At 45.6% G+C, this 25573-nt stretch overlaps 1 protein-coding gene across 3 annotated transcripts in view; it reads left to right on the top strand.

Moving 5' to 3' along the window:
- Positions 1-25573, top strand: part of ROBO3 (roundabout guidance receptor 3) — a 384819-nt gene that overhangs the window by 228511 nt on the left and 130735 nt on the right. For all 3 annotated transcript variants that reach the window (XM_088481800.1, XM_088481799.1, XM_088481798.1), the window contains exon 2: positions 10397-10723. In XM_088481800.1, coding sequence (XP_088337926.1) covers positions 10397-10723 — 327 coding nt within the window. The remainder of the gene's footprint in view (positions 1-10396; positions 10724-25573) is intronic.

Raw genomic sequence — 25573 nt, 5'->3', positions numbered from 1 at the left:
ACCATCGCGACCATCATCATGGACGCTCGCATATGCTGTGGGTGGTCACCCACAGCTATGCGAGCGGCCAGGAGGCCGCTCCATTTTCATGGAGGAGGGCCCTGATTCAGAGCGAGCGCTCTGGTCAGAGCGTTCGGCTCTGAATCAGGCCCTATGTTTAAGAGGCAATCGTATGGACTAGTTCGCGCACTGTGATGCATGCGCACATTGCAATCATCGGCTGGCTGCGTTTTTGATACTGGATGAAACGTTGAGGAAAGTCTCACTGCGCACGCGCGAGCTGCGATTTTACACGTATTTCACAATGTCTATATGATCGCAAGGTCCTGAGCAGACCACTGCGATCCATCCATGTTCCTGGCTGGAGTCTGGGAAGTGGCTGAAAGAGTTTGCGAAAGGACCATGGGCGTGTTATGGGAGTCCCGGGAGGGGGGGGGTCTGCGATTGCTGCTCCATTTCAATCGCACAACAGTCTCAGAGGCCAGGACTTACTCGAGGACGTGTTGTGCGTCCGGTGTTGCGTCGATGGTGGTGTGTTCTCAACCCGCAGATAGAGGAAGTGGGTGTAGCAGCATTTGCTCGGCCCGTCGCACGCTATCTTAGGCGGAGTCTATTAGCTGGCATGAGGCCCTTAATAAGCAAATATTATGATTTTTCTCGCTGTATGCCTACCAGTAACTTATAACTTGTAAGGACAAGTGTCTATGAAAGCGCCAGTTTTTCGGCAACAAGTACTTTTATAGACGATTGGCTGCAGAGATCCAGCTCCGCCCCCTTGTCGCACAAATAAAGTTCCTGTAGATTATACTTCAAAGTATCAGCAGTAATATTTGCAGCATTGGTTGGTGACCACGTCTTTGAGCCACCACAGATGGAGTATTGTGTTACAGTGTGTGTATAGTTATTATTGCGTACTTCTTACAAAGTGTGACTTTGCTGCTTGCTGATGGGTAATATAATAAGTTCCGACACTGAATGCTAATGTATGTCTCGTGGTGACAGGCGTGCAAACATTTTACTTTACACCCCGGGCAGTAATATCTGTCTCTGTGACTTTGAAGTGTAGTTGCTGTGACGGCCTGGAACCATTTCCCCGTGTTGTGTTATTAAAATCCGCGCTGTTATTTTTCACTCGCTACTCTTTCCCTCGCTGTCACACAACACATTTCACGCACTGCGAGCATGGATCATTTTGCGATGACCTAATGGCAGGATGATCTGCGTGTGACATTAATTACAGTATGAAATGTGTCAGGGTTATGGTGAAGAATGTGTTTTGTCTTAATTGCATTTCACATCTAGTTTATTTGCTCTGCCGTGTGTGCACAACAGCGATGAATTTGCTCAGCGCGCCGCACACGTTCCGCTCTTAAACCACTTAGCACAGGCATCATCCCGTCCGAGAGACGCATCTGGCAGGTTGTGGAGCAGAGACCACCCGCTCGTGCCTGGTAAACCGGTGGTACGAGTTTCAAAATAAGTCCCACCCACTGCGCTTTGCTAATTTACCATCAACGCTGCAATTGTTGCGTGACCTACAGCAGCCAATCAGCAATCAGACTTGACTGTTACGTTGCAGGTTTTATTCTTGTAACCCGGTGTATTTCCATCCATGATCAGAGAAGCCGCCAAGTTCTACGTTGGTTTTTATTTTATTTCCTGATTACATAATACCAATGACGGGATTATTATGGCCTTTGGGGTGTCGCGGTTACAGGGCCCAGAGATGAACCTGACCACCTCACGTGGCACAGCTGCAGTAGTCTTCGAACTGCCATCACCCTCTGCCAGTGTCACCGTTAATGTATCCATTTATTTGTATACACTACACACAATAAATATCTATTAAAACAATAGTATGCGATGAGTGCTAGGTATTCTCTCCTAAAGACAGCAGGATTAAACGACAAGTTGAATTAATCGCACGTCTTGCTGGCAGAGACATGCCCATGGCTCTACAACCCGGCGGGAATTTGCCAATGCTTTTCTGGGTCACCATTGCTATAGTTGCTGTTACCTAACTGCGGAAAGTCTTGCTAGATATATACAGTTAAGCCGCTGTCCCCATAAGATCTACGGGGGCGGCCGTAATCAGCTGCAGGTGGGATAAGATATTGCGGAATCGCAGCGATAACCCGTTGATAAATGGCCCAAAGCCTATTTTCTGGTGATTTTTTGCTAGAAAACTGTCTTTTCACTGCTTCATAAATAGAGGCCTATATAGTGCGCATAGTAACATCGGTGGCACGAGGAGGAGGAGCGAGCGCGCAGCCTGGCAGGGATCCCCCTAGAGCCGGTCTTGGATGGCGTTGGCTATCAGAGACGAGCTAATCTTTTCGCATCTTGCTAAATAGCCCCATTCTGCCATCTCCATAGAGGGACAGCAGCATTTTAGGGAACTGTCATTAATAGATGTGATGCCTGATTTTGTCATCATCCTGCGTAAGACATACTTGCCTACTTTTGAAAAAGTATTTCAGGGAGATTGTGAAAGCAACACCTACGAGCGCGCGTTAAACTGGGCGTGTACTGCTACATCTGGGGGGGCGTGTCATAAAATTGATTTACATCCACATGTAAATGAGCCCCAAAGCTGTTAGTAAGATCTACTTGTTGATGAAAATATACTGATACTTCTCAGAAAATGCCTGTAGCAGTAGGGATCATTGTGCCTTATACCCAATGCAGGGAAATTATACTAATGATCCCATTTGAATGTATATATCTCTATATTTTCTTTTATAGAACAGTATCATAATGGGGGTAAGGTGAAATGAGGGAGATTACTAGACTCTTCAGGGAGACAGGGAGATTGCTGCTATTTCAGGGAGTCTCCCTGACAATGAGGGAGGGTTGGCAAGTATGGCGTAAGATGACGTTTTCAGATCCTTTACGGTTTAGACCTCATTCATAAAGAGGCCACATAAAGCCGCTACAAGGGAGAGCAGTTTCCCCAAGTTCTATATATTGTGCTGCTGGGACCATTCAGACCTCTGTATATATAGGCAGGAAAGTGCCTGTGACCTGTGCATCCTGACCGTCGCTGGGGTCCTGCTGGAGGGCCGGGGGACGGATATTGGGATTGTCTGGAGGTCTTTAATAGAAATGAGAAGAAATGCTTCTCTTCTGCAGACCATTATAAATAAAGGATGATCATGAATAGAAACACTGACTGAAATGCCTGATTTCTGTAGGGATTGATCTGTCTTCCTGGAGCCAGATGGAGCTGAGTGATGTTAGTGTACAGGGCAGCGGGGGGCCGTGTTATTAGGTTACACATGGACAGCTGAGAGGGGGCTCTAGCAGGCCGACTGCTGGGCGATGTCACCAGAAATATGTCAGGTTAAATGGGCTTTTACATTCATGGCTTTATCTGACCCTCTGCCTGGATTCACCCTTTGCGGAATGTGTGAGATATGAAAGTGACCATTATGCAGGCGGGCATCTCACCCCCCTCCTGCACAGCGTGAGTGCAGAGACCTCTGCCAGGTGATCCGGTGTGTGTATATCGCACCATCCCCACCGTCTCTGCGGGCGACAACTTTCTCATTAACTTTCCTGTTTCCGGTGACTGAGCAGTGGTTACAGCCCTGTATCCCCAACTCGGCCAAAGGCCACTTCTAACTAAAATGTGATAAATCTGCTGTTTTCTTACATAAAGCTGAAGCCCTGCGCCCCGGCCAGATTTGTTATGTCTGTAAACTTCCTAAAAGCTGCAGGACACAAGCAGAGGCCGGGATCTCTCGTTGTGCGGGATTTGTACATCCAATGTATGACTGCGCACAATACTGTGCCGACAGCAGAGTCATCTCATGTCCGACACTGCTAATTACTTTATCTACTAGACTGACACCAATTCATTATGTAGTAAATTGCCTGAATATCTCTCTAAATTTTATTCCACTGCTTCTTTGCTTCCTCCCGCAGGGTACAACCAGATTATTCTTCACTACTCTACATATATTCTCCATTACCCTACATATATGTATATACAATGTTATCTGCACCTCATAACATCATCTGTTATCATCCATTCTACTGAGTATGTGATGTCACAAGGTAGCTCCTCTGAATATGTGATGTCACAAGTTAGCTCCTCTGAATATGTGACATCATAAGTTAGCTCCTCTGAATATGTGACATCACAAGTTAGTTCCTCTGACTATTTGACTTCACAAGTTAGTCCCTCTGACTATTTCACTATGCAAGTTAGTTCCTCTGACTATTTGACTTTGCAAGTTAGTCCCTCTGACTATTTGACTTTGCAAGTTAGTCCCTCTGACTATTTGACTTTGCAAGTTAGTCCCTCTGGCTATTTGACTTTACAAGTTAGCTCCTCTGACTATTTGACTTCACAAGTTAGTCCCTCTGAATATGTGACCTCATAAGTTAGTTCTTCTGAACATCTGACATCACAAGTTAGTTCCTCTGAATATCTGACATCACAAGTTAGTTCCTCTGACTATTTGACTTCACAAGTTAGTCCCTCTGACTATTTCACTTTGCAAGTTAGTTCCTCTGACTATTTGACTTTGCAAGTTAGTTCCTCTGACTATTTGACTTTACAAGTTAGCTCCTCTGACTATTTGACTTCACAAGTTAGTTCCTCTGAATATGTGACATCACAAGTTAGTTCCTCTGAATATCTGACATCACAAGTTAGTTCCTCTGACTATTTGACTTCACAAGTTAGTCCCTCTGACTATTTGACTTTACAAGTTAGTTCCTCTGACTATTTGACTTCACAAGTTAGTCCCTCTGACTATTTGACTTCACAAGTTAGTCCCTCTGACTATTTGACTTCACAAGTTAGTTCCTCTGACTATTTGACTTCACAAGTTAGTCCCTCTGACTATTTGACTTCACAAGTTAGTTCCTCTGAATATTTCACATCATAAGTTAGTTCCTCTGAATATTTGACATCGTAACTTATTTTCTCTGAATATGTGACATCATAAGTTAGATCCTCCTGAATATGTGACATCATAAATTAAGTTCTTTGTATATCTGATGACATAAGCTGGTACTTCTATTCGCCCTCATTAACCGCCGCAGTGAATTCCGCTTCTCGTGACTATTGTTTCTCCCCGAGTCACAGACGCCCTCTGTCTACGCTCTGCTGACGTTTACTGACTGGGAAATAAATCCGGTCAATTTTATTTCCTTTCTCAAGCAGCCCCCAAAATAGTCACCGGCCTCCCAACCAGCCAGACTTTACCCTCTTACATCTCATGTACAGCAATAATTTGGCCTCATAACTAACCGATCTTCTCAATGTTATAGAAATAACTTATCACTAATTAAGAATAGAAATATGTTGCTGTATTTTAGGAGGTTTACAAATATAATCCCAAATCTGTTCCAGTTTGTCAGCTTCCGCCTACCAGCCAGTAGGTGACCATTTCAGCTCTCGGCTTACAGAGCCCTGGAATAAACCTGGCCTCCTCCTTGGGTTTACAGTAAAATATTCCATTTGTCTTATACACACAGATATATATATCTCAGGCCTTAATGTAATTGCCCAGTAATTTATATGATATGCACAGAAGCCTCCAAAGCCCCTCGCGTTGAGGTTTCCGAAGAGGGGGCTGGCGTGGGTTGGGGGTAGGTGCGAGGATGGACGGGAGAGTTGGGATGATTACTTGAAGCCTCTTCTGTACTCTGCGCCGTACTTTGGAAACTGCCATTATTAATAAATGACATCATTATGATTTCCCTTCCGATCAATAACGTGCCAGAGGCTGAGGTTTCAGTGTCCATCGTATCTCTCCTTACATGCGGCTGTACATTATCCCCTCGCCCTGTACCGGCTGCTATAGCGGCTTTCCTGCTCGGCACTTGCTTTCTGCTTGTTACAAATCAATATTGCTTTGCTTGTATTATGTTACACGCTGCCAGATTGTAAAAGTATTTAACACACTGGAACTTTACCAAATCCCCATTTTATTGGTTCATACCGGGGTTATATTTCATTATTTTTTTTTCTTAATGGGAGAGTCCAGGAAGTGTTTTATTATATTTTATTATCTCTAAGTAAGCCGACTGATCAAACCCACCGCCCCTCGCTTCCAGTGCTCTCCATGGCCCCAGCCCCCCACTGCCAGACGAGGTGATGCAAATACGTCTATGGAAATAATTCAGCCCATGGGTAAATATTTATAATATGTAAATTATTATTAGTATGCAAATGAGAGACACTGATGTACAAAGGGAGCAGATTGCTGCCTCTCACCTCCTAGACTTCATAAGAAAGAAAAAAAAATCTGCATCTTAATATAACAAAAAAGTAACAATAAAGAGTAATAAGGATGTAGTGAAAATCTTAGCGCTTAGAGGGTTATTATTGTCAGATTTCCTTCAGTATTATTGATTTGTACATGCCCCCCCTGCAACTGCTGCAATAAACTTGTGAGGTTGAGGTGAAAATCTATCTATTATTATTATTATCCTTTATTTATATGGCGTCACAAAGGTTCCGCAGCGCCTCACTCAGTACATAAATGAGCACACAAAAAAGGACATGGTTTATACACATAGCTGCATAACACAAGCAACCAGGTGTTAGGTGCCAATTAGGGAGTTAATAGTAAATGAAACTATAAGTAGGGATAGGAGAAGCACATGAGGGACGAGAGACTATCCATTTACTGAGGTATGAGGCATCACAGAGGTATGAGGCATAGAATTAACACTGCCTCTTGCTTTGAGGCACAGAAACATGGCTGCCTGCCCTCCATGGAAGGCGAAGGGCACGTTATTATTATTATTACCAGTTATTTATATAGCGCACACATATTCCACAGCACTTTATTTTTTAATGGTAATATCTGACCATTCATATCAGTCCCTGCCCCAGTGGAGCTTACAATCTATATTCCCTACCACACGCTCACACACACTCTAGGAGTAATTTGTGTTGGGAGCCAATTACCCTACCAGTATATTTTTGGAGTGTGGGAGGAAACCGGAGCACCCGGAGGAAACCCACACAAGCACAGGGAGAACATACAAACTCCACACAGTTAGGGCCGTAGTGGGAATCGAACCCACGACCTCAGTGCTGTGAGGCAGTAACGCTAACCATTACACCGTCTGTGCTGCCCCACATGATAGCGGATGCTTTGGTGCAGGGCAGGAGGACCCATTATTTAATGATGGAGTTATCCAGCTCTCCCTGCCAGTGTGTAAGCTCGGCAGGAGGCAAATTTGTCTTCTTAATGTGACGCTCTTCGCTGCTAATGAGGCAGATGGATATATGTGGAACCAGCTCAGGTCACGTTGGGGATGGCTTGCTTGTTCAATAAGGCCTGAAGCAGCTATTCCCCCCCATGTAACTGACCAAACCTTCCCCTTGTCTCTGTGACTGGCCCCTCCAGAGGCTGCTGGCTGGGGCTCCTCCAGCTCACCAGTGGAACAAGGGGATGTCATTGCCTACAGACATGGCAGCTTGACTTATTTATTGATGTCAGACGGCTCAGCTTCAATTTGCCAGAATGGGGTCAGGAAGGGCTTGGCCTAGTGCTCCGAGGGTTGTAGGCCCAGCCGACCACAGACTTCACTGAAAGGAGTAATCATGTTAGAAAATAAAGGCATTTATTTAAGGCTGTTTGTTTTTCCCGTTACAGTTTGACAACGCTGATACGCTGTCGCTTTGGAGCATTGCAGCCGCAGATTGTTCAATTTATTTTCTGCAAATGCAGGATCCGGGCTACCCACTGCGTGCCTCATGCCTCAATGATGTCACTGATTCCCAGCGTGTTGATAGGCTCCCCTGTATTAGATACTACTGTGGTGGGTTGGGGGTCAGTACTACTTTAAGGGTGGGCTATTACAGATGGCGTCCTAAATCAGCGACTTTAAGGAAATAATATTTACATAGAGCTGGGGTTGTGGGTCCTATCATTGCTCTTCTGTCTGTACAGCATTTAATTAGAACATTTCTGAAGTACGGGTTGCGGAACAGCACTGTAGACGACATTTGGGGATGGGATAGATATCACGCCATATGGGAAAACTGCAAGCATCACACTTGTTCTTGGTGATTAAAATTTCTCCAGCTAGGAAAATGCAATATCTGCTCAATTAGAAAGGCCTGTTGCCTTCCGCCCACCTCTTTTCTAATTACATGTGTAGCTGGAATTGATTGAAATAATTAACTGCGTTCTATATTGATTGTATTTTATTAAACCTGATTTCATAGCCTCACAAAATAATACAGAGACACTTCGGAAGTATCAGAATTATCCCCAGTGGATTGCCGTGATCAGAATGATAAAATCTAGTCCACTATACTGAACTTGTTAGACCTAATTTTAAAACCCTACAGAATTCGGTAGAAAAGGCACGAGCAGGAACGTGTTCGCCTTACGATGGTCACCATATTTTTAAAATATAGAAAAGTATTTTATTATTTTTTTATTATTTTTTTTTTGCAAATATTACGTTACCGTGTAGGTGGGATTTTATTGATAAGTGGGGTTGTCGAGGTGGAGTTTGGGCGGATCATTAAGGGGGTTATTATTTTGTCCCGATTTTTGCATGGCTAAATATTGTAAGGTATGGCTAATAATAGGAGAGGTTAGACAGCTCGGAGCCCCTTGCGAGGTGCGCTCAGCTTTGCAGGGGAAGGCAAATACAATATTTCATTTTGCAGAGGAAGATGATTAAAATGAAATCCATTTTACGAGAGGTCCTCCCTGCGCAGAGCCATTGTCACTCCTAAATAGGCCCCGTATTGATGTAGTGAGCATTTAGTACTTATTAAATAAACACGCTTGAATTTACATTATTATTTCTCTGAAGTGAGTTATTAGCGCACTTTTGCCCGTCCCGTTGTGCGCCAGCTTTGCGGTAATGATAGCAGAGCTGGAAATTCATGCTGTACACAAGTTCTATAACCTGCAGGTGCTAATATGTAGAACTTTCCATTCATTATAATGCACTAACAAGAACTGTCACATTAACCATATACCGCCTCCTCCATTTGCAGAAAATTCGCTTTATCATGTAAACGTGCTGCCAGGGGTTCCCAACCACAGTCCTCAAGACACACTAACAGTCCAGGTTTTAAGGAAAGCCATAGTTGAGCACAAGTGAATTAATTAGTACATCAGGTATTTTGATTTAACCATCTGTGCTTAAGCATGGATATCACTAAAACCAGGACTGTTATACCCCTTTTACACTAGAGCAAAAACCTGGGTTTTTGCTGGGTCTACCCTGGTCGCAGCTCAGTGTAAAGGGGTCCCTGAAAAATAACCCGGGTCAAGTGACCTGGGAATCCAACCCAGGTAGGTACCAGGGTTGGACCGAGGATGGACCTGGGTAATGGTGCGGTGTAAACGGCACGACCCAGGTTATATGACCATGGTCATGCCTAAACTGAGCTGATTGGTGGTTGTGGAGCAGTCACCTCCCACTTTTTATGTCCTCACAGGTTTAGCAGGGCAGACCTGGGTCCAGTGTGAACAGGGCTGACCTGATCGAAAGTGCAGTGTAATACCTCTTTTCCACCAAAAACCCAGGTCCAACCTGGGTTTTTGGACATGGTTCCAACCCTGGTCAGACCCAGGTCAGACCCATTTACACTGCACCTTTGATCTGGGTTACTCCCAGGTCAGCCCTGCTAAACCTGTAAGGTCATAAAAAGTGGGAGGTGACTGCTCCAAAAACCACCAATCAGCTCATTTTAGGCATGACCCAGGTCAGATAACCCGGGTTGAACCGTTTACACTGCACCATTACCCAGGTCCATCCTGGGTCCAACCCTGGTAGCTACCTGGGTTGGATTGCTGGGTCACTTGACCCAGGTTATTTTTCAGGGACCCTTTTACACTGAGCTGCAACCCGGGTAGACCCAGCAAAAACCCAGGATTTTGCTCTGGTGTAAAAGGGGTATAAATGGGGTCTGACCTGGGTTAGAACCATGTCCAAAAACCCTTGTCGGACCTGGGTTTTTGTTGGAAAAGGGGTATTAGTGTGCCTTGAGGACTGAGGTTAGGAATCACTGGTCTATGGCCTCAAAATAACTTGCCAAAGTCAAATTACTTTGTGTAATTAATTATTCTAATCCACTTAGAAACTTAGAAAGTATTTACAAATCCTGGGTTAATACTTCTGCAGGGATTATGTGTTTGTACTGTGCTTGCAGCAATGTCTTGGCTGTGTGTAATCTATGTATTGTACAGGTCTTATGACAGATATGTAATAATAATACATGCTGTACTTCCATATAATAATAATGATAGGACTATCGGTTCTAGAATTGCAGAGTATAATGCTGTGTCCTGTCTCCCTGTATATGAGATCTGCCGTCATAAAATAACGTATTCTGTCATTTCTCAGTGTCCCGTATAAGGAAGATATTGATGATGTTTTCTGGTTCCATGTGTTTCAGGATCCCGCCCTCGCCTGGAAGATTTCCCCCCGCGCATAGTCGAGCACCCGTCGGATCACATCGTCTCTAAGGGGGAACCGGCCACGCTGAACTGTAAAGCGGAGGGTCGCCCCACGCCGATCATTGAGTGGTATAAAGATGGGGAGCGAGTGGAGACCGACAAGGATGATCCCCGATCACACCGGATGTTGCTGCCCAGCGGTTCCCTCTTCTTCCTCCGTATTGTACACGGGCGGCGCAGTAAACCGGACGAAGGGATTTATATCTGTGTGGCCCGAAACTACCTGGGAGAATCAGTCAGCCGAAACGCCTCCCTGGAAGTCGCACGTGAGTGTTGTGTCTGGGGCTCCCTGTGGGTTTCCAGCTCCTGATGAATAACCTGTACGGGGAACCTTATTAGAACCCCGCTGAAGGGTGTAAATGTGGAACTAGCAGCCTGTGCTATCGCAGTGAGGCACAGCCTCATGAGGGACACTGTACTAGACTCTGCAACTGGGGCAAGCACTGAAGATAAGTCACTATCCATAAGGGGCTTGTGCTATACGGCTGTGTACGTGGTTATTGTGTGGAGTGTAACTTACTTTTGTTAGTGTGCTGCACTGTATGACGCAGCGTGAGGCCCAGCGCACTGAATTGTAGGTGCACTCTGTGGAGGCAGAGAGATTGTTTCTGGCTATGAACTTGCAGAGGTTGTAAATGTTTAATATGTGCATTAGGTACCAGCAGCTAAACCCCAAACGGAGTGTTAGTTTCATGCCCTCTGTCCTCGGGGTACCGCAGGTCTTCTCCCCGCTCATCAGAGTACGCTACATCCGCACACATGGCTGGACAGCTCTGAGCGTCTGCCGGGGGGTTTCCTACTTTGTACGATTGATGAAATTCATACATTTCCCCCCAAAAATGAGACAGGTTACAGGGCGCTGCGCACCAGCTTATCATCTATAGAATAACAATATAAATGGTAGAGAGAAGCGCACAGGCCACAGAACTAACCTGAATTGTGCAGATCTGATCTATAGTAACTCTACTATAATACACTACATAGGCAAACGCAGGGGGGGTTTCCGTCTGCCTGGAAACTTCCCTCCCCAGCACACACATGACCATAGTAGAAATAGTAATAGAATAGAATGTTACTAGTGTTGCATGTTTTTCTCAGTATCACAAATTAAATAATTAGCAACACCTGTGGATCTTTTAACATGTATCAGACAGTAATATATAACCTGTGCACCAAAGAGGAGATATGGAAAACATGCACTGTTAGGGATGCGCTGCTATAGAGCCCAATATATACATATATGTCCAGGGCAGTGCTAGTAGGTTCTTCTGCTGCTCCCCCAGACTCCCGGACTTGCTCCAATGCTCTGGAATGGTGCTCACACATCTAAAATAAAAACATCCAGCTCAGGCAGGATGTCCCTACTGCCGCATCTACTGGCTTACTGTGATCGCTGGCCCTGTATATGCCTGAATTATCACACACAATACACTTTGTATGACGCATATTAAAAACTGGTTGAGTACTAATTCTGCCCTCTTCATGGACTGGCCACACTCACTCTAAAACATACATGCCTACCCTCCCGGTTTTCGCGGGAGGCTCCCGATTTTTCAGGTAACCCCCCGCACCCCCGGAAGGGTAGGCATTTCTCCCGATTTCTGCCCACTTCCTAGTGAAGTGGCCAGAATGGGGAGAACTTCCGCGGCAATCGCGGGTCTCTGTGTAGGGGGCGGGGCTTAATTATGCAATTCTGCACGAATCACGTCATTTAGCCCGCCCCTTATGCAAATTTACGCCAATCGCGACAATTTACCGCGAAGGGGCGGGGCCTAATGACGCAAGATGCCAGGCCCCGCCCCCATCACGACCCGATCTTTCTCCTCTCCCCAAGTCTCCCGCAACAGCTAAATACAATGTAGGCAAGTATGCTCTAAAATCAAGCATTTGGAAACCCCCTCTAGAAATCCTGCGTTTGCCACTGCACTATAATGCACAGTCACAGACCTCCACTTCATCTGCTATCTATACATAGTATTAAATAAGGACCCCAGTAGGCGTCTGTCTGTGTGTGTGTGTGTGGGGTCATCTTGAGACCCACTAGACGGATTTTGATGCAGTTGTCACTATTCTAGAGAGCAGGGGTCTCCAACCCGTAGCTCGCCGTCTTAATTTTGGTAGCTCTCCTAGCTGCAGTACTGCCGACTAAACTAGGAGGAAGTGACCTCTGACACGTGATCCCCTGTGGTGTCGACGCCATGGGTGGAGCCACAGGGAAACACGTCAGGTGATTGCCGCAGCTGTGCTTCCCTGTGGTTCCACCCACGGCGTCTATGACCGTCAATTGTTCGGTTATTAGCCAGATTTTTTTTCTACAATTTTAGTAGCTCTTCAGGAGGTTTCATTTTACTAAAGTAGCTCACACCTCAATTAAGGTTGGCGACCACTGATCTAGAGCATGTGTGGAGGAAGCTTTAGGTGTTTGACACATTAATGTATGACACAAGGAAAAAAACGGGCGTCTGAGCGCTTTCTTGGCTTACGCTGCCTAAACCGATAAAGATCTATCACAACGATGGACTTTATTTTATACCATGTAGAGATTGAGAAGTATTATCCGGTTTCTCCAGAACAGTTGTTGTACGTTCTGATTACTGCTACAAAATTTAAGTTTTTAACTTTTTTTTTTTACCGTTCCTATTTAATTTATGTGACAAATCGATTCGTTAATTTCAATCGATTCCAATTGCCGGTAAGAGTCGGCTTTGGCATGACAGTCACGTAACGTGGCCGGAGTTGAACTAACTGGAGGCTGTTTTGCTCATGGATAAGGACGTGGCCCTTTTGTGTATCACGTCAAAATGAAATCTTTTTGTATTGATGTCTGGTGGAAAAACGACTAATGTCGTCTACAAGGCGATCTTCTAAGACCTTGGTTATCGCTGTAAATTCCAAATTGATGCCTTGCGTAGTGGGACGAGTCGCTATAGTATCTAATAAGGACACGTGTGGTTCCTTTGCTATTGTGGAACTGTATAGCCGACATGCCCTTCTGGTGTTTTGCTGCTAAGTCATGCTGGGACTTGTATTTCTACAGCGTGTGGGGAGCCATTAATAATAATAGTAATGATAATAATATTAATAATAATACAACAGGCGAGGAGCAGTGGATAATATGTCCGTGACTGGCAGAGAAGCTGGAATCAGTTCAGCCTCCAGCGCAGGGAACGTAGCACATAGAAGACTGATAAAAGGGATAGAAATCTCATCCCCCCATAAGGACGGTAAGATGCCATTGTGGCTGATGGACCTTTTATTGATCTTTTGCACAGTAACAGTCATTTTCTGTGCAGTCTGCTGCTCTTTTCATCTGTCTGCCGGCTCCGGATGAGTGAGTGAGCCCCTCTCTATTCTCTCCCAGAAGTTTATCAGCGCAGCTTCAGAGATCCACGAGACGTTTCCCCAGAGGAGCTCATTTTATTGCACGCTCACCGGGGTTAAATGAGAAATTTTATATGACATAAATCAGCTTTGGCCGAAAACGTCTGGAATAGCTGGGAGACTAGTAAATGTTTATAAATGTGCTGAAAATGAACATTTAGGAGAGCGAGCGTTTTCCCGATCGCCGGGGCCTGGAGAATCTAATAAATGAATGGACCCATCCGATGGGTTCAGTGTCAGCAGAGTTTTGTATTAGGCCTTATTTTCAAGACATGTTAGTGAGGTCTCTATAGAATCGGGATCTGAATCTTTAGCGCACGTATTCGGTAGTGCTCCGTAATTGGCGAGATCACAGGCCGGGGCAGGCATTGGAAGGCGAGAAGTAAGGACTGTCCAGGGGGGGTCAGAAGAGAAAAGCACAGGTGATTCTAGGACAGGGTCTAGACCTCTCTATAGCCTCTCACCCACCGTTAGTCATTTTACACGTTTTACTAGCATTTTCAACCCTACTGCAAAACGTGTAGCCTGGGACGACCATGGAACCCATTGCGTTTGACAGGTCTTTTCTTTCTCGCCTTTACTTGGGTTAGAGAACACAGACGGATTGCCAGTGGGTACCTTGCCTGGAAAGCTGGCCAGGCGCGCACTTGTGGGCTGTGCAGTTGGGGGGATTGCCATATGTAGTGTGGTGGGGAATATAATATGTCCCTTATCACTGCAGGATATTACAGGGAAAATGGCAGATAGCTGATATGAAATATAAGAAGCTGACATACAGATTTGGTCTTTGTATAATGAATATTCTTATGCGCGACATAAGACCGGACGCAGAATGATGGTCCATGCAATGACAGTGGTAGATTAGCTGATGTATCGTGTTGATGATGATGATGAGGAGGCGTCCTAGGCAGCCATTGTGGCTCTGTCTGCATTCAGTCCACAGGCCAGCTCATTAGAAGTGTCTTCCTACTGTAGCTTCCTCTTGGGCTATCTGTCTGCAGATCTATCCCATCTCCTACAGACAGTTCCGTGTGTCGCCATCAATCAGCTACAGGGGGGTCAGAGGTCGCCATTGTCGGCTGACTGTCCCTGGGCTCGGTCTGACCTCTCCCGGGCTGGGCGATGCTATCAATTGGATTTTTTATTGTCTTTGTTGCAGAGATAAGAAAACACAAATTGTGGCCCTGTTTTATTGGTTATGGGCATTGGCGGCTATATATGTATTATACACGTGTGATGTCATGGGTCGGCATTTAGGATAGGCTATGTATTTTAGTGTGGTCTGTAGGGAATGCGGGCGTCTACATCTAGACGCCCTGCATTTCACCCTTGCCGGGATATGACAGTCGGGAAGCCGGCTGCCGGTATTTAGGCTTCCCGATTGCTTCCCGTCTGTAGGGGATGCGAGTGTATAGATCATACAGGTAGGAATAGATCATCTGATTATCATTGGATCCATTTCTGTCTTTATGTATCATGTAACTGCGCAGTCTATCAGATCAAATAAGCCCCAGGCATTCACTGTAACCTCTGTGAATTGTGACGTTATCGAATAGAATTATTTTGCAGTAAGCCCCCCCCCATAATATGTGTAATATAACTGTTATTTGCTTGTTCTACATAAATATGATAACGCCGATGGTGCCGCCATCCAGATGGGCTCACTGTATGTTTCCTTTGTGAGATTTTGTCTGTAGAGGTAGGCGCAGGCTGGCACAGGAACATCCATGTAAATAATACACCCCCCTCCCCTGGCAGGGTGACCAGACCGCTGCCCAATAATCTATAGCACTCTGACTGTGTAACATACGGGGTCGGAATCTGTATTTTGTGAGTCTTAAAAAATATATATATATATATATTGTCCTAGCCCAGAGAATATCCGGTGACCAATTTGAAGAGCTATGTAGGGATCTCCTCAGCAGAGCGGCCATATTGCAGCAGGGAATCAGTGGTGCCGCAGATTGCAGGGTGAGATGTAATACACTGTCCCAGTGAGTGATGACTGCTGTTACCCACAATACACATATATATCTCCATGTCTGTAATCTCTGTATATTTATCTCCTCTGACCTCTGGGACCTGTAACCTCTGTGGCTTCTGCTGAGGTGACTACTTTGTCTTCACTAATGTGTCATGGGGGTAAAGATCTGCAAACAGACAGGGCGCAGAGAAGGGGAATCCTCCTGTGTGTGTCACCTAGAGATTAATGAGGAGCTGTGACCGGGACATGGAGCTGCCTCTCACTAATGGACATTACAGGACACGTCTATAGCCTGCCAGGTGATCAGGATCACCCTACACCTGTAACCGCACCTTCTGATGTAACCACCCACCCAGGGGCTACGGTCGTCTGCTGCTCCTCTTACTTATTATATAGCACATGATCCTCAGATGCATTATGTGCGTCTTTAATCAGCTGGATGTTTATTTTATATACAGTCTGTTCATGTATTCTGACAGTCAGTGGTCTAATATATACATTTATATATACAGCAATAGAGAAAACATGAAGTAAAACCACAGACAGGGAGGGAAGAGAACAGGGACAGTGATTTGGGAAACTCGCTGTAGCTAGCGGCAGTAGGCAGTGATGAGATATAGGGGGGATCAGGAGCCCTCAATGATTCTGTACCCATCGCACAGTAGAAGAGGACAAGGGGCACTGGTGGCATGATAGGCCGTGACCGGGAGCTGACAGTCTAATGCAGGGGTCAGGGAACTTTTTTGCCTTTTACCCCAAAATATATTTAGATACGCCGAAGTTACCCCCTTGATTTGAAAGGAAGGAAATCATATAGTAGTGCCCCCATAGTTATGCCCCTGTAGTAGTGCCCCCATAGTTATGCCCCTGTAGTGCCCCCATATAGTGCCCTTGTAGTAGTGCCCCCATAGTTATGCCCCTGTAGTAGTGCCCCCATATAGTGCCCCTGTAGTAGTGCCCCCATAGTTATGCCCCTGTAGTAGTGCCCCCATATAATGCCCCTGTAGTAGTGCCCCCATATAATGCCCCTGTAGTAGTGCCCCCATAGTTATGCCCCTGTAGTAGGGCCCTCATATAATGCCCCTGAAGTAGGGCCCCCATATAATGCCCCTGTAGTAGTGCCCCCATATAATGCCCCTGTAGTAGTGCCCCATATAATGCCCCTGTAGTAGTGCCCCCATATAATGCCCCTGTAGTAGTGCCCCCATATAATGCCCCTGTAGTGCCGCTTGTACAAAAAAAACACTTACCTTAATCCCCATTCCTGCATCCGTCATGACATCTCTCCCATAGTGTGCATGGAGAGAGGCGGAAGCTGGAGTTCAGAAGAGAACTCCAGCCTCCGGCTAACGCGGTGCTGCAGGGAAGGAGCCGGGCGCCCGCTGGTAATAACATCTCAGGGGGCGTCCGGCTTAGAGCCTCCCTGCGGCACAGCCAGGCATGCATATGAATCATTCTATATTATATAATGATTCATATGCATGCCCGGCTGTCCGTCCATTACCCCCAGGAATTTCATTTTTACCCCATGTGGGGTAATTTACCCCTGTTCCCTGGCCACTGGTCTAATGGAAGAGCTGGAGGGTGGAGAGGTGAAGGGAGCCACTGAGAGAGACGTTAGGGGGCGAGCTGGTGGCCTTTAGTAATAAGCTGTGATTTTAGGGCACATCTAAAGCTGGGGAGACTGGTGGAAAGCCTGACTGGGCGATATGTAAGTGGTGGGAGACTGGTTTATAAGTGACTGTGAGGTGTTTGTACTGGATTTGGAGCCCGACTAGAGGGGCAGAAGCCATATGGGGGGAGAGGAAAGTTATAGGATCGCCAGCGTAGAGGGACTGAAGTTGGGACAGGCGAGCTGGTAGTCACCTATAGTTATGGGTTTATACAAGGTACATAGTAGCATCATACTCCGGACACGTCTTCAGACACTTATTTTATTCATTTCTGAAATTAATTCATTGATTTCTTCTGGATTCTGTATCTTGTTGTAAGAATTAAAAAGTATGCCCTAATATATGTGCCGGTACTACGTACCGCTGAGTATTATCAGAAATAAGCACCGGAACTACAGTATACACCTATACCTTTCCTCTGCCTCTCCTATATATCTATGTACTCTTCCTTTCCTATAGATCTATACACCTATACCGTACCTCTTCCTCTCCTATAGATCTATACACCTATACCATACCTCTTCCTCTCCTATAGATCTATACACCTATACCTTTCCTCTTCCTCTCCTATAGATCTATACACCTATACCTTTCCTCTTCCTCTCCTATAGATCTATACACCTATACCTTTCCTCTTCCTCTCCTATAGATCTATACACCTATACCTTTCCTCTTCCTCTCCTATAGATCTATACACCTATACCTTTCCTCTTCCTCTCCTATAGATCTATACACCTATACCTTTCCTCTTCCTCTCCTATAGATCTATACACCTATACCTTTCCTCTTCCTCTCCTTTAGATCTATACATCTATACCGTACCTCTTCCTCTCCTATAGATCTATACACCTATACCTTTCCTCTTCCTCTCCTATAGATCTATACACCTATACCGTACCTCTTCCTCTCCTTTAGATCTATACACCTATACCGTACCTCTTCCTCTCCTTTAGATCTATACACCTATACCGTACCTCTTCCTCCCCTATAGATCTATACATCTATACCGTACCTCTTCCTCCCCTATAGATCTATACAGCTATATATTTCCTCTTCCTCCCCTATAGATCTATACAGCTATATATTTCCTCTTCCTCTCCTATAGATCTATACACCTATACCTTTCCTCTTCCTCTCCTATAGATCTATACATTTATACCTTTCCTCTTCCTCTCCTATAGATCTATACATTTATACCTTTCCTCGTCCTCTCCTATAGATCTATACATCTATACTGTACCTCTTCCTCTCCTATAGATCTATACATCTATACCGTACCTCTTCCTCTCCTATAGATCTATACACCTATACCTTTCCTCTTCCTCTCCTATAGATCTATACACCTATACCGTACCTCTTCCTCTCCTTTAGATCTATACACCTATACCGTACCTCTTCCTCCCCTATAGATCTATACATCTATACCGTACCTCTTCCTCCCCTATAGATCTATACAGCTATATATTTCCTCTTCCTCCCCTATAGATCTATACAGCTATATATTTCCTCTTCCTCTCCTATAGATCTATACACCTATACCTTTCCTCTTCCTCTCCTATAGATCTATACATTTATACCTTTCCTCTTCCTCTCCTATAGATCTATACATTTATACCTTTCCTCGTCCTCTCCTATAGATCTATACATCTATACTGTACCTCTTCCTCTCCTATAGATCTATACATCTATATCGTGCCTCTTCCTCTCCTATAGATCTATACACCTATACCGTACCTCTTACTCTCCTATAGATCTATACACCTATACCTTTCCTCTTCCTCTCCTATAGATTTATACATCTATACCATACCTCTTCCTCCCCTATAGATCTATACAGCTATGTATTTCCTCTTCCTCTCCTCTAGATCCATAAACATATACCTTTCCTCTTCCTCTCCTATAGATCTATACATTTATACCTTTCCTCGTCCTCTCCTATAGATCTATACATCTATACTGTACCTCTTCCTCTCCTATAGATCTATACATCTATATCGTGCCTCTTCCTCTCCTATAGATCTATACACCTATACCGTACCTCTTACTCTCCTATAGATCTATACACCTATACCTTTCCTCTTCCTCTCCTATAGATTTATACATCTATACCTTTCCTCTTCCTCTCCTATAGATCTATACACCTATACCATACCTCTTCCTCCCCTATAGATCTATACACCTATACCTTTCCTCTTCCTCTCCTATAGATCTATACATCTATACCGTACCTCTTCCTCCCCTATAGATCTATACAGCTATATATTTCCTCTTCCTCTCCTCTAGATCCATAAACATATAGCTCACATCTTCCTCTCCTTGATCTAACCATGATTATCTCAATCGTACCCCCTATTCTACCAGTATACAGAGAGCAAATCTCTCCCAGTACCCATTGCTTTCCCAGTAAACAGAGCATATATCTCATATTCTTCCAGTATACAGATAATTTATCTCACCCGTACCCCCTATTCTACCAGTTTACATTTCAAACATCTCCCTTGTACTCCCAGTATACACAGCAAAGCTCATACCCATACCGCCTGGTCTCTCAGTATACAGTGTGAAGCTCCCACCTGGACCCCCTGCTCTCATCATCCGGACCCCCTGGTCTCTCGGTATACAGAGCGAATCTCCCACCCAGACTCCCTGGTCTCACCACCCGACCCCCTGGTCTCTCAGTATACAGTGTGAAGCTCCCACTCGGACCCCCTGATCCCTCAGTATACAGTGCAGATATCCTACCCAGGCCCCCTGGTCTCACCACCCGGACCCCCTGGTCTCTCAATATACAGTGCAGATATCCTACCCAGGCCCCCTGGTCTCACCACCCGGACCCCCTGGTCTCTCAGTATACAGTGCGAATCTCCCTAGCAGACCCCCTGGTCTCACCACCCGGACCCCCTGGTCTCTCAGTATACAGTGCGAATCTCCCACCCAGACCTCCTGGTCTCCCAGTATACAGGGAGAGAAGCTACCCCCCAGACCCCCTGGTCTCCCAGTATACAGGGAGAGAAGCTCCCCCCCGGACCCCCTGGTCTCCCAGTATACAGGGAGAGAAGCTCCCCCCCAGACCCCCTGGTCTCCCAGTATACAGGGAGAGTAGCTCTCCCCCAGACCCCCTGGTCTCCCAGTATACAGGGAGAGAAGCTCCCCCCCAGACCCCCTGGTCTCCCAGTATACAGGGAGAGTAGCTCTCCCCCAGACCCCCTGGTCTCCCAGTATACAGGGAGAGAAGCTCCCCCCCAGACCCCCTGGTCTCCCAGTATACAGGGAGAGAAGCTCCCCCCCCCCGGACTCCCTGGTCTGCCAGTATACAGGGAGGGAAGCTTCCCCCACCCCCCCGGACCCCCTGGTCTCCCAGTATACAGGGAGAGTAGCTCTCCCCCAGACCCCCTGGTCTCCCAGTATACAGGGAGAAAAGCTCCCCCCCAGGACCCCCTGGTCTCCCAGTATACAGGGAGAGAAGCTCCCCCCCCCAGACCCCCTGGTCTCCCAGTATACAGGGAGAGAAGCTCCCCCCCAGACCCCCTGGTCTCCCAGTATACAGGGAGAGAAGCTCCCCCCCAGACCCCCTGGTCTCCCAGTATACAGGGAGAGAAGCTCCCCCCCAGACCCCCTGGTCTCCCTGTATACAGGGAGAGAAGCTCCCCCCCAGGACCCCCTGGTCTCCCAGTATACAGGGAGAGAAGCTCCCCCCCCCCCGGACTCCCTGGTCTGCCAGTATACAGGGAGGGAAGCTTCCCCCACCCCCCCCGGACCCCCTGGTCTCCCAGTATAGAGCAGCTGTGGGCTGTAGATGGTGGGGCTGATAACAGATAGCTGCTCCCAGTAAATAGCTTTGCCCAGTAATGATTTCCTCCCCTCATGTGAGTTTATAGCTGTGATAAAACCCATCCATCCCGGACACTTTATTGTGTTTACAAATGTTCTTCACACTCCACTGAGTTCTTTATGTATTCACCAAACTATTACAGCCAATATTTAGCTCAGCAGATTCCCTGATAAGAGTCTGTGTATATATATGTATATGGTGTTTGTGTATAAACAAGTGACAACAATGGGCGACATTAAATCCAGAAGATAAAATGTCTCTTATCTGGCAGAGTAATGATTCTGGAAATGGAGACATTTGTGTTTGTCATGAAATAAATCTTCCTGGATCAGTTGTTTAACAATATTATTAGATAGGTGGTGAGGCCTCTGCTTATGTGGTTACTTTGTATACGTTTTTTATTTTGTATCTATTGTTTATTATAAGGGTCTGTCTATTTAGAGGCTGCTACTCTATAAGTGAGATGATAACAGCAGCTGACAAACATAAATCTACATAAGGAACGTAGTATAGCTGAAGACATCTGATGGGAGCTGTGATTGTGGGGAAATGATTGTCAAAGCTGCACTGTCGCCTACATAAAATATTTTACCAATGTGCCCCTCACCCCATATGGTGCCCCTCACCCCAGCTGGTGCCCTGGGGCTGCTATATGTGGCCTTATTTTTAGCTGGGTCTCAAACCCATTTATTACACCAACTTAATATCATACTGCCTACTTTCCCCGAGTACTTAGGAGACTCGCCATCCGCAGAGAGTGGCCTGTTACTGTTCCCCCTGCTCACCTGCGCTGTTCAGTTTTGAAGTGAGAGGGGACAGAGCAATGTATAACCAATCAGGTAATGTACTGCCTTCAGCAGCACAGAGTATATCAGGAGATGAGTGATGTGTCAGTGAGGACAGGGCTGCATGTGACAGGGGCAGTGACATGATGTGAGGAGGGGAATGGAGGCAGCAGGAAGCCACAGACTGAGAGTTATATAGTGTGAGGAGCAGGGTCCCCAGCAGCACAGAGTATATCAGGAGATGAGTGATGTGTGAGTGAGGACAGGGCAGCATGTGACAGGGGCAGTGACATGATGTGAGGAGGGGAACGGAGGCAGCTGGAAGCCACAGACTGAGAGTTATATAGTGTGAGAAGCAGGGTCCCCAGCAGCACAGAGTATATCAGGAGATGAGTGATGTGTCAGTGAGGACAGGGCTGCATGTGACATGATGTGAGGAGGGGAATGGAAGCAGCAGGAAGCCATAGGGGGGTATTCAATTTGGTTCGAAAAGTCTGGACTTTTCGCATGCCGGACTTTTCGCTCCACATTGGAGGTTTGGCAGGGCTCATGCCCGCTTATCCCCGTATTAAATTCCAGAAACTGCGGAATTGGGATTCGGCAGAAAGGCAAGTATGGAAAAAATCTGAGAATTTTTGGGAAATTATCCAGGGACCCCCCTAATGATGTCCTGACATGGGGGATCACTATGGGTACCCCCGTTTTGGTCTGCGGAAGTTAAGTAGAGTTTTTAAGCAGCCGCGGCAGGTGCATAAATGCGCCTGTGAAGAAGGGGTAGAGAACAGCACTTCGTTGGTTTTTTTCTTTTGCAAAAAAACCCAACTAATTGGGGTACATGAAAATGGGTGCAAGCATATTTTTACGTTTTTAAAATTCTTCAAAAATGCACCTGCCGCTACTACCCGCATTCTTCAAAACACCTGCCGCATACATGGGGACTCAAAAAAACTTTGTTCCCCTTTTTTTTTTGTTTTTAAACCCAAAATTAAACTACCTTTTTTTGGGGTGTCCTGAACGCTTTTTAAAATTTTTTTAACATAATACTTGTAGGGGTCTCTCCCAGGGGTGCAAGCTATTTTTTTTTTTTTAAGCCTGCACCCCTAAACCCCAAATCTGCACTTTTTTTTCGCAATGTAAACCATGGTGAAAAGTTATCCCCGTTTTTTAACAAAGACTTTTCGACAGGGGGAACAGTGTTTGAAATTGAATACGGGGATAATTCAAACAGGCGAAAATGAAGTTTTCGCCTCAAATTCAATACGGCCCTTAGACTGAGAGTGGAAGGAGCAGGGTCCCACAGCAGCACAGAGTATATCAGGAGATGGGTTAGTGAAGGCAAGGCTGCATGTGACAGGGTAGAGCCAATATACGAGAAGGATAAACCGGAAACCTAGAGAGTTATATAGTAGAAGGTACAGGTTCTCTGCGCAGCACGGGTAGGAATTTGAGGCCCCTATGGAATGGGTACCAGAAGATTGTGGATTTAAAAATACATTTCCAGATTACCCTCCTTGTCAGCAACCCAAAGTAAAGTGAAGCTGTTGCCTTTTCAGAGCGGAGACAGACATTTATAGGCTGCACATTATCAAGTCTGTCCGCTCACTAGGATTGTCTTGGCGGCAAGAATGACACCCAGACAGCGCACCTGAGGTATAGAAGAAAGGATGGCGTTGGAGAGAGAGAGAAGGGGTGTGAGCGGGGCCTCGGAGGGAGATGACCAGTGTCTTCCCCAGTGACATTACTATTGTTACTAGTAAAGTGACAGGTTTCATTTGCATGAATGCTGGGTTACAAAATGGCCGCCCACACACATAAGTACCACAGTGCTGATGTCAGGCATGGGTGCTGCCAGGCTTTCTGAGGTAAACATTATTTTGTGTGGAAAGACAGGCCAGGCACTAGCTCAAAGTGCCATCCAGCCATTATAAAATGGGGAGTATTTATTGATTTTCTGTCACTGTTAGTCCATTACATGGACAGGATACATTTAAGTAATTTGAATCATTGCTGGAGTTGCATCAGGCAGGGATTCATTCCTGGCGTCTTCCAGACAGCGAGTAATTGGGAGCGCTCCAGCCCGCTTCACTCAGTTTTATTATTTGAAGATTTTTCTTTCACAAATGAGTCCGGAAAGTACTAATTATGGCATCTCTGCTGTATAGAGAGATATTTATTTCCAGTGTCCCTACCAGAGATGACAGACTGGACGCGGGACAGAGTCCTATCTACATGGAAACATGCAGATATTGCAGGGGATTAATGTCACTGTAGACAGGTTTTACAGCTACTAATAAACCCCTGTTTTTAGACCTATCATTAGGGATGGGGAGTCCTCAGACTCTAGGACCACCCAGTGTTAAAGTGCTGTCGTCCCAGCAAGGAGAAATGTCACAGAGCTAGTTTAAATGACGCCTCTCGCACCAGAAATGTCTCTTTTCACGGCTAATGCTGTCTCTATGCTTCCCATTCTCACATGTATATTATTGACTGATTTTAAAAAGCTCCTCTATAATGCATTGTTAGACACGATCGCAATGTAATGTCCGTAATGCCGCAGACCCTGGGGATTGTCACGTTGCAGGGGCAAAAATGCCGATTTATTTTACAGGCCGCATATGTGAGGATTATGTCTCATTTTAGACAAAGATGGTCCTAAATAATAGGACCAGGAAGGTGGGTGCCTGTATGTGTGAGCAGCTTGCCCTCTGACCTGGTTGTCTGGGTAGCAGCGTGTTGTGCAGCTTTACGCAGTAATTTAGAAGTCGGTTATCTGATATGCTATGTGTTGCCATTTAAGCTTTTTGTCCCATATTTGACTTTTTCTGATTATAAGGGGACCTGGGAACAATTTATTACATTTAAACCTTTTAATGTGGTGACCATAACCCAGAGGGGCCGGTGTAGCCCGCTACCTCTAATGGCAGTCCCGTCCATTGGGGTTACAGTCACAGATAGCACTGTTATATGTAATACGCTAATATGGCTGTTGGTGTTTTCTCCCTGAATTCCTGCACATGACCGATCATTGCACCGACCTGTATCTGGGGGGCTATCTCCAGAGATTATTGCCGTCTTAGATTAAAGATGGTTTAGGTCTCTTGTGATTTGCATATAATTAATCACCATTTCCACTGGTGGGTGAAATTGATGTGTTATCTCTTCAAATTCATATTCAATCACAGAGTAATAGAAGAGATAAATGATCACTCTAAATTCAGTGATTTGTGCAGAAGGGCCTATTTGCATCCCAGAGTAATTCGCTGCTCGCTGCCTGGACTCGCGTTTCTGCTCCTCGCCATTTATATAGAGGGGTTAGTCTTAATTGAAATAAACAGGTTTGTGTCTGTTAATATAAATTGTGATTCTTATACTAAGACTCAGCATTTAGACTCCAGTCAGCCTTTCATAAAGCAAGGTATTATTGTAGTCAATGAATATAGAGAGAATCCCTGTGTTATACA

This window comes from Taudactylus pleione, unplaced genomic scaffold, assembly GCF_031769625.1.
Source record: "Taudactylus pleione unplaced genomic scaffold, aTauple2 ptg000278l, whole genome shotgun sequence".
Lineage (NCBI taxonomy): Eukaryota > Metazoa > Chordata > Amphibia > Anura > Myobatrachidae > Taudactylus > Taudactylus pleione.
The sequence above is the reverse complement of the archived record's forward strand: the minus strand, read 5'-3'. Positions and strand labels throughout refer to the sequence as shown.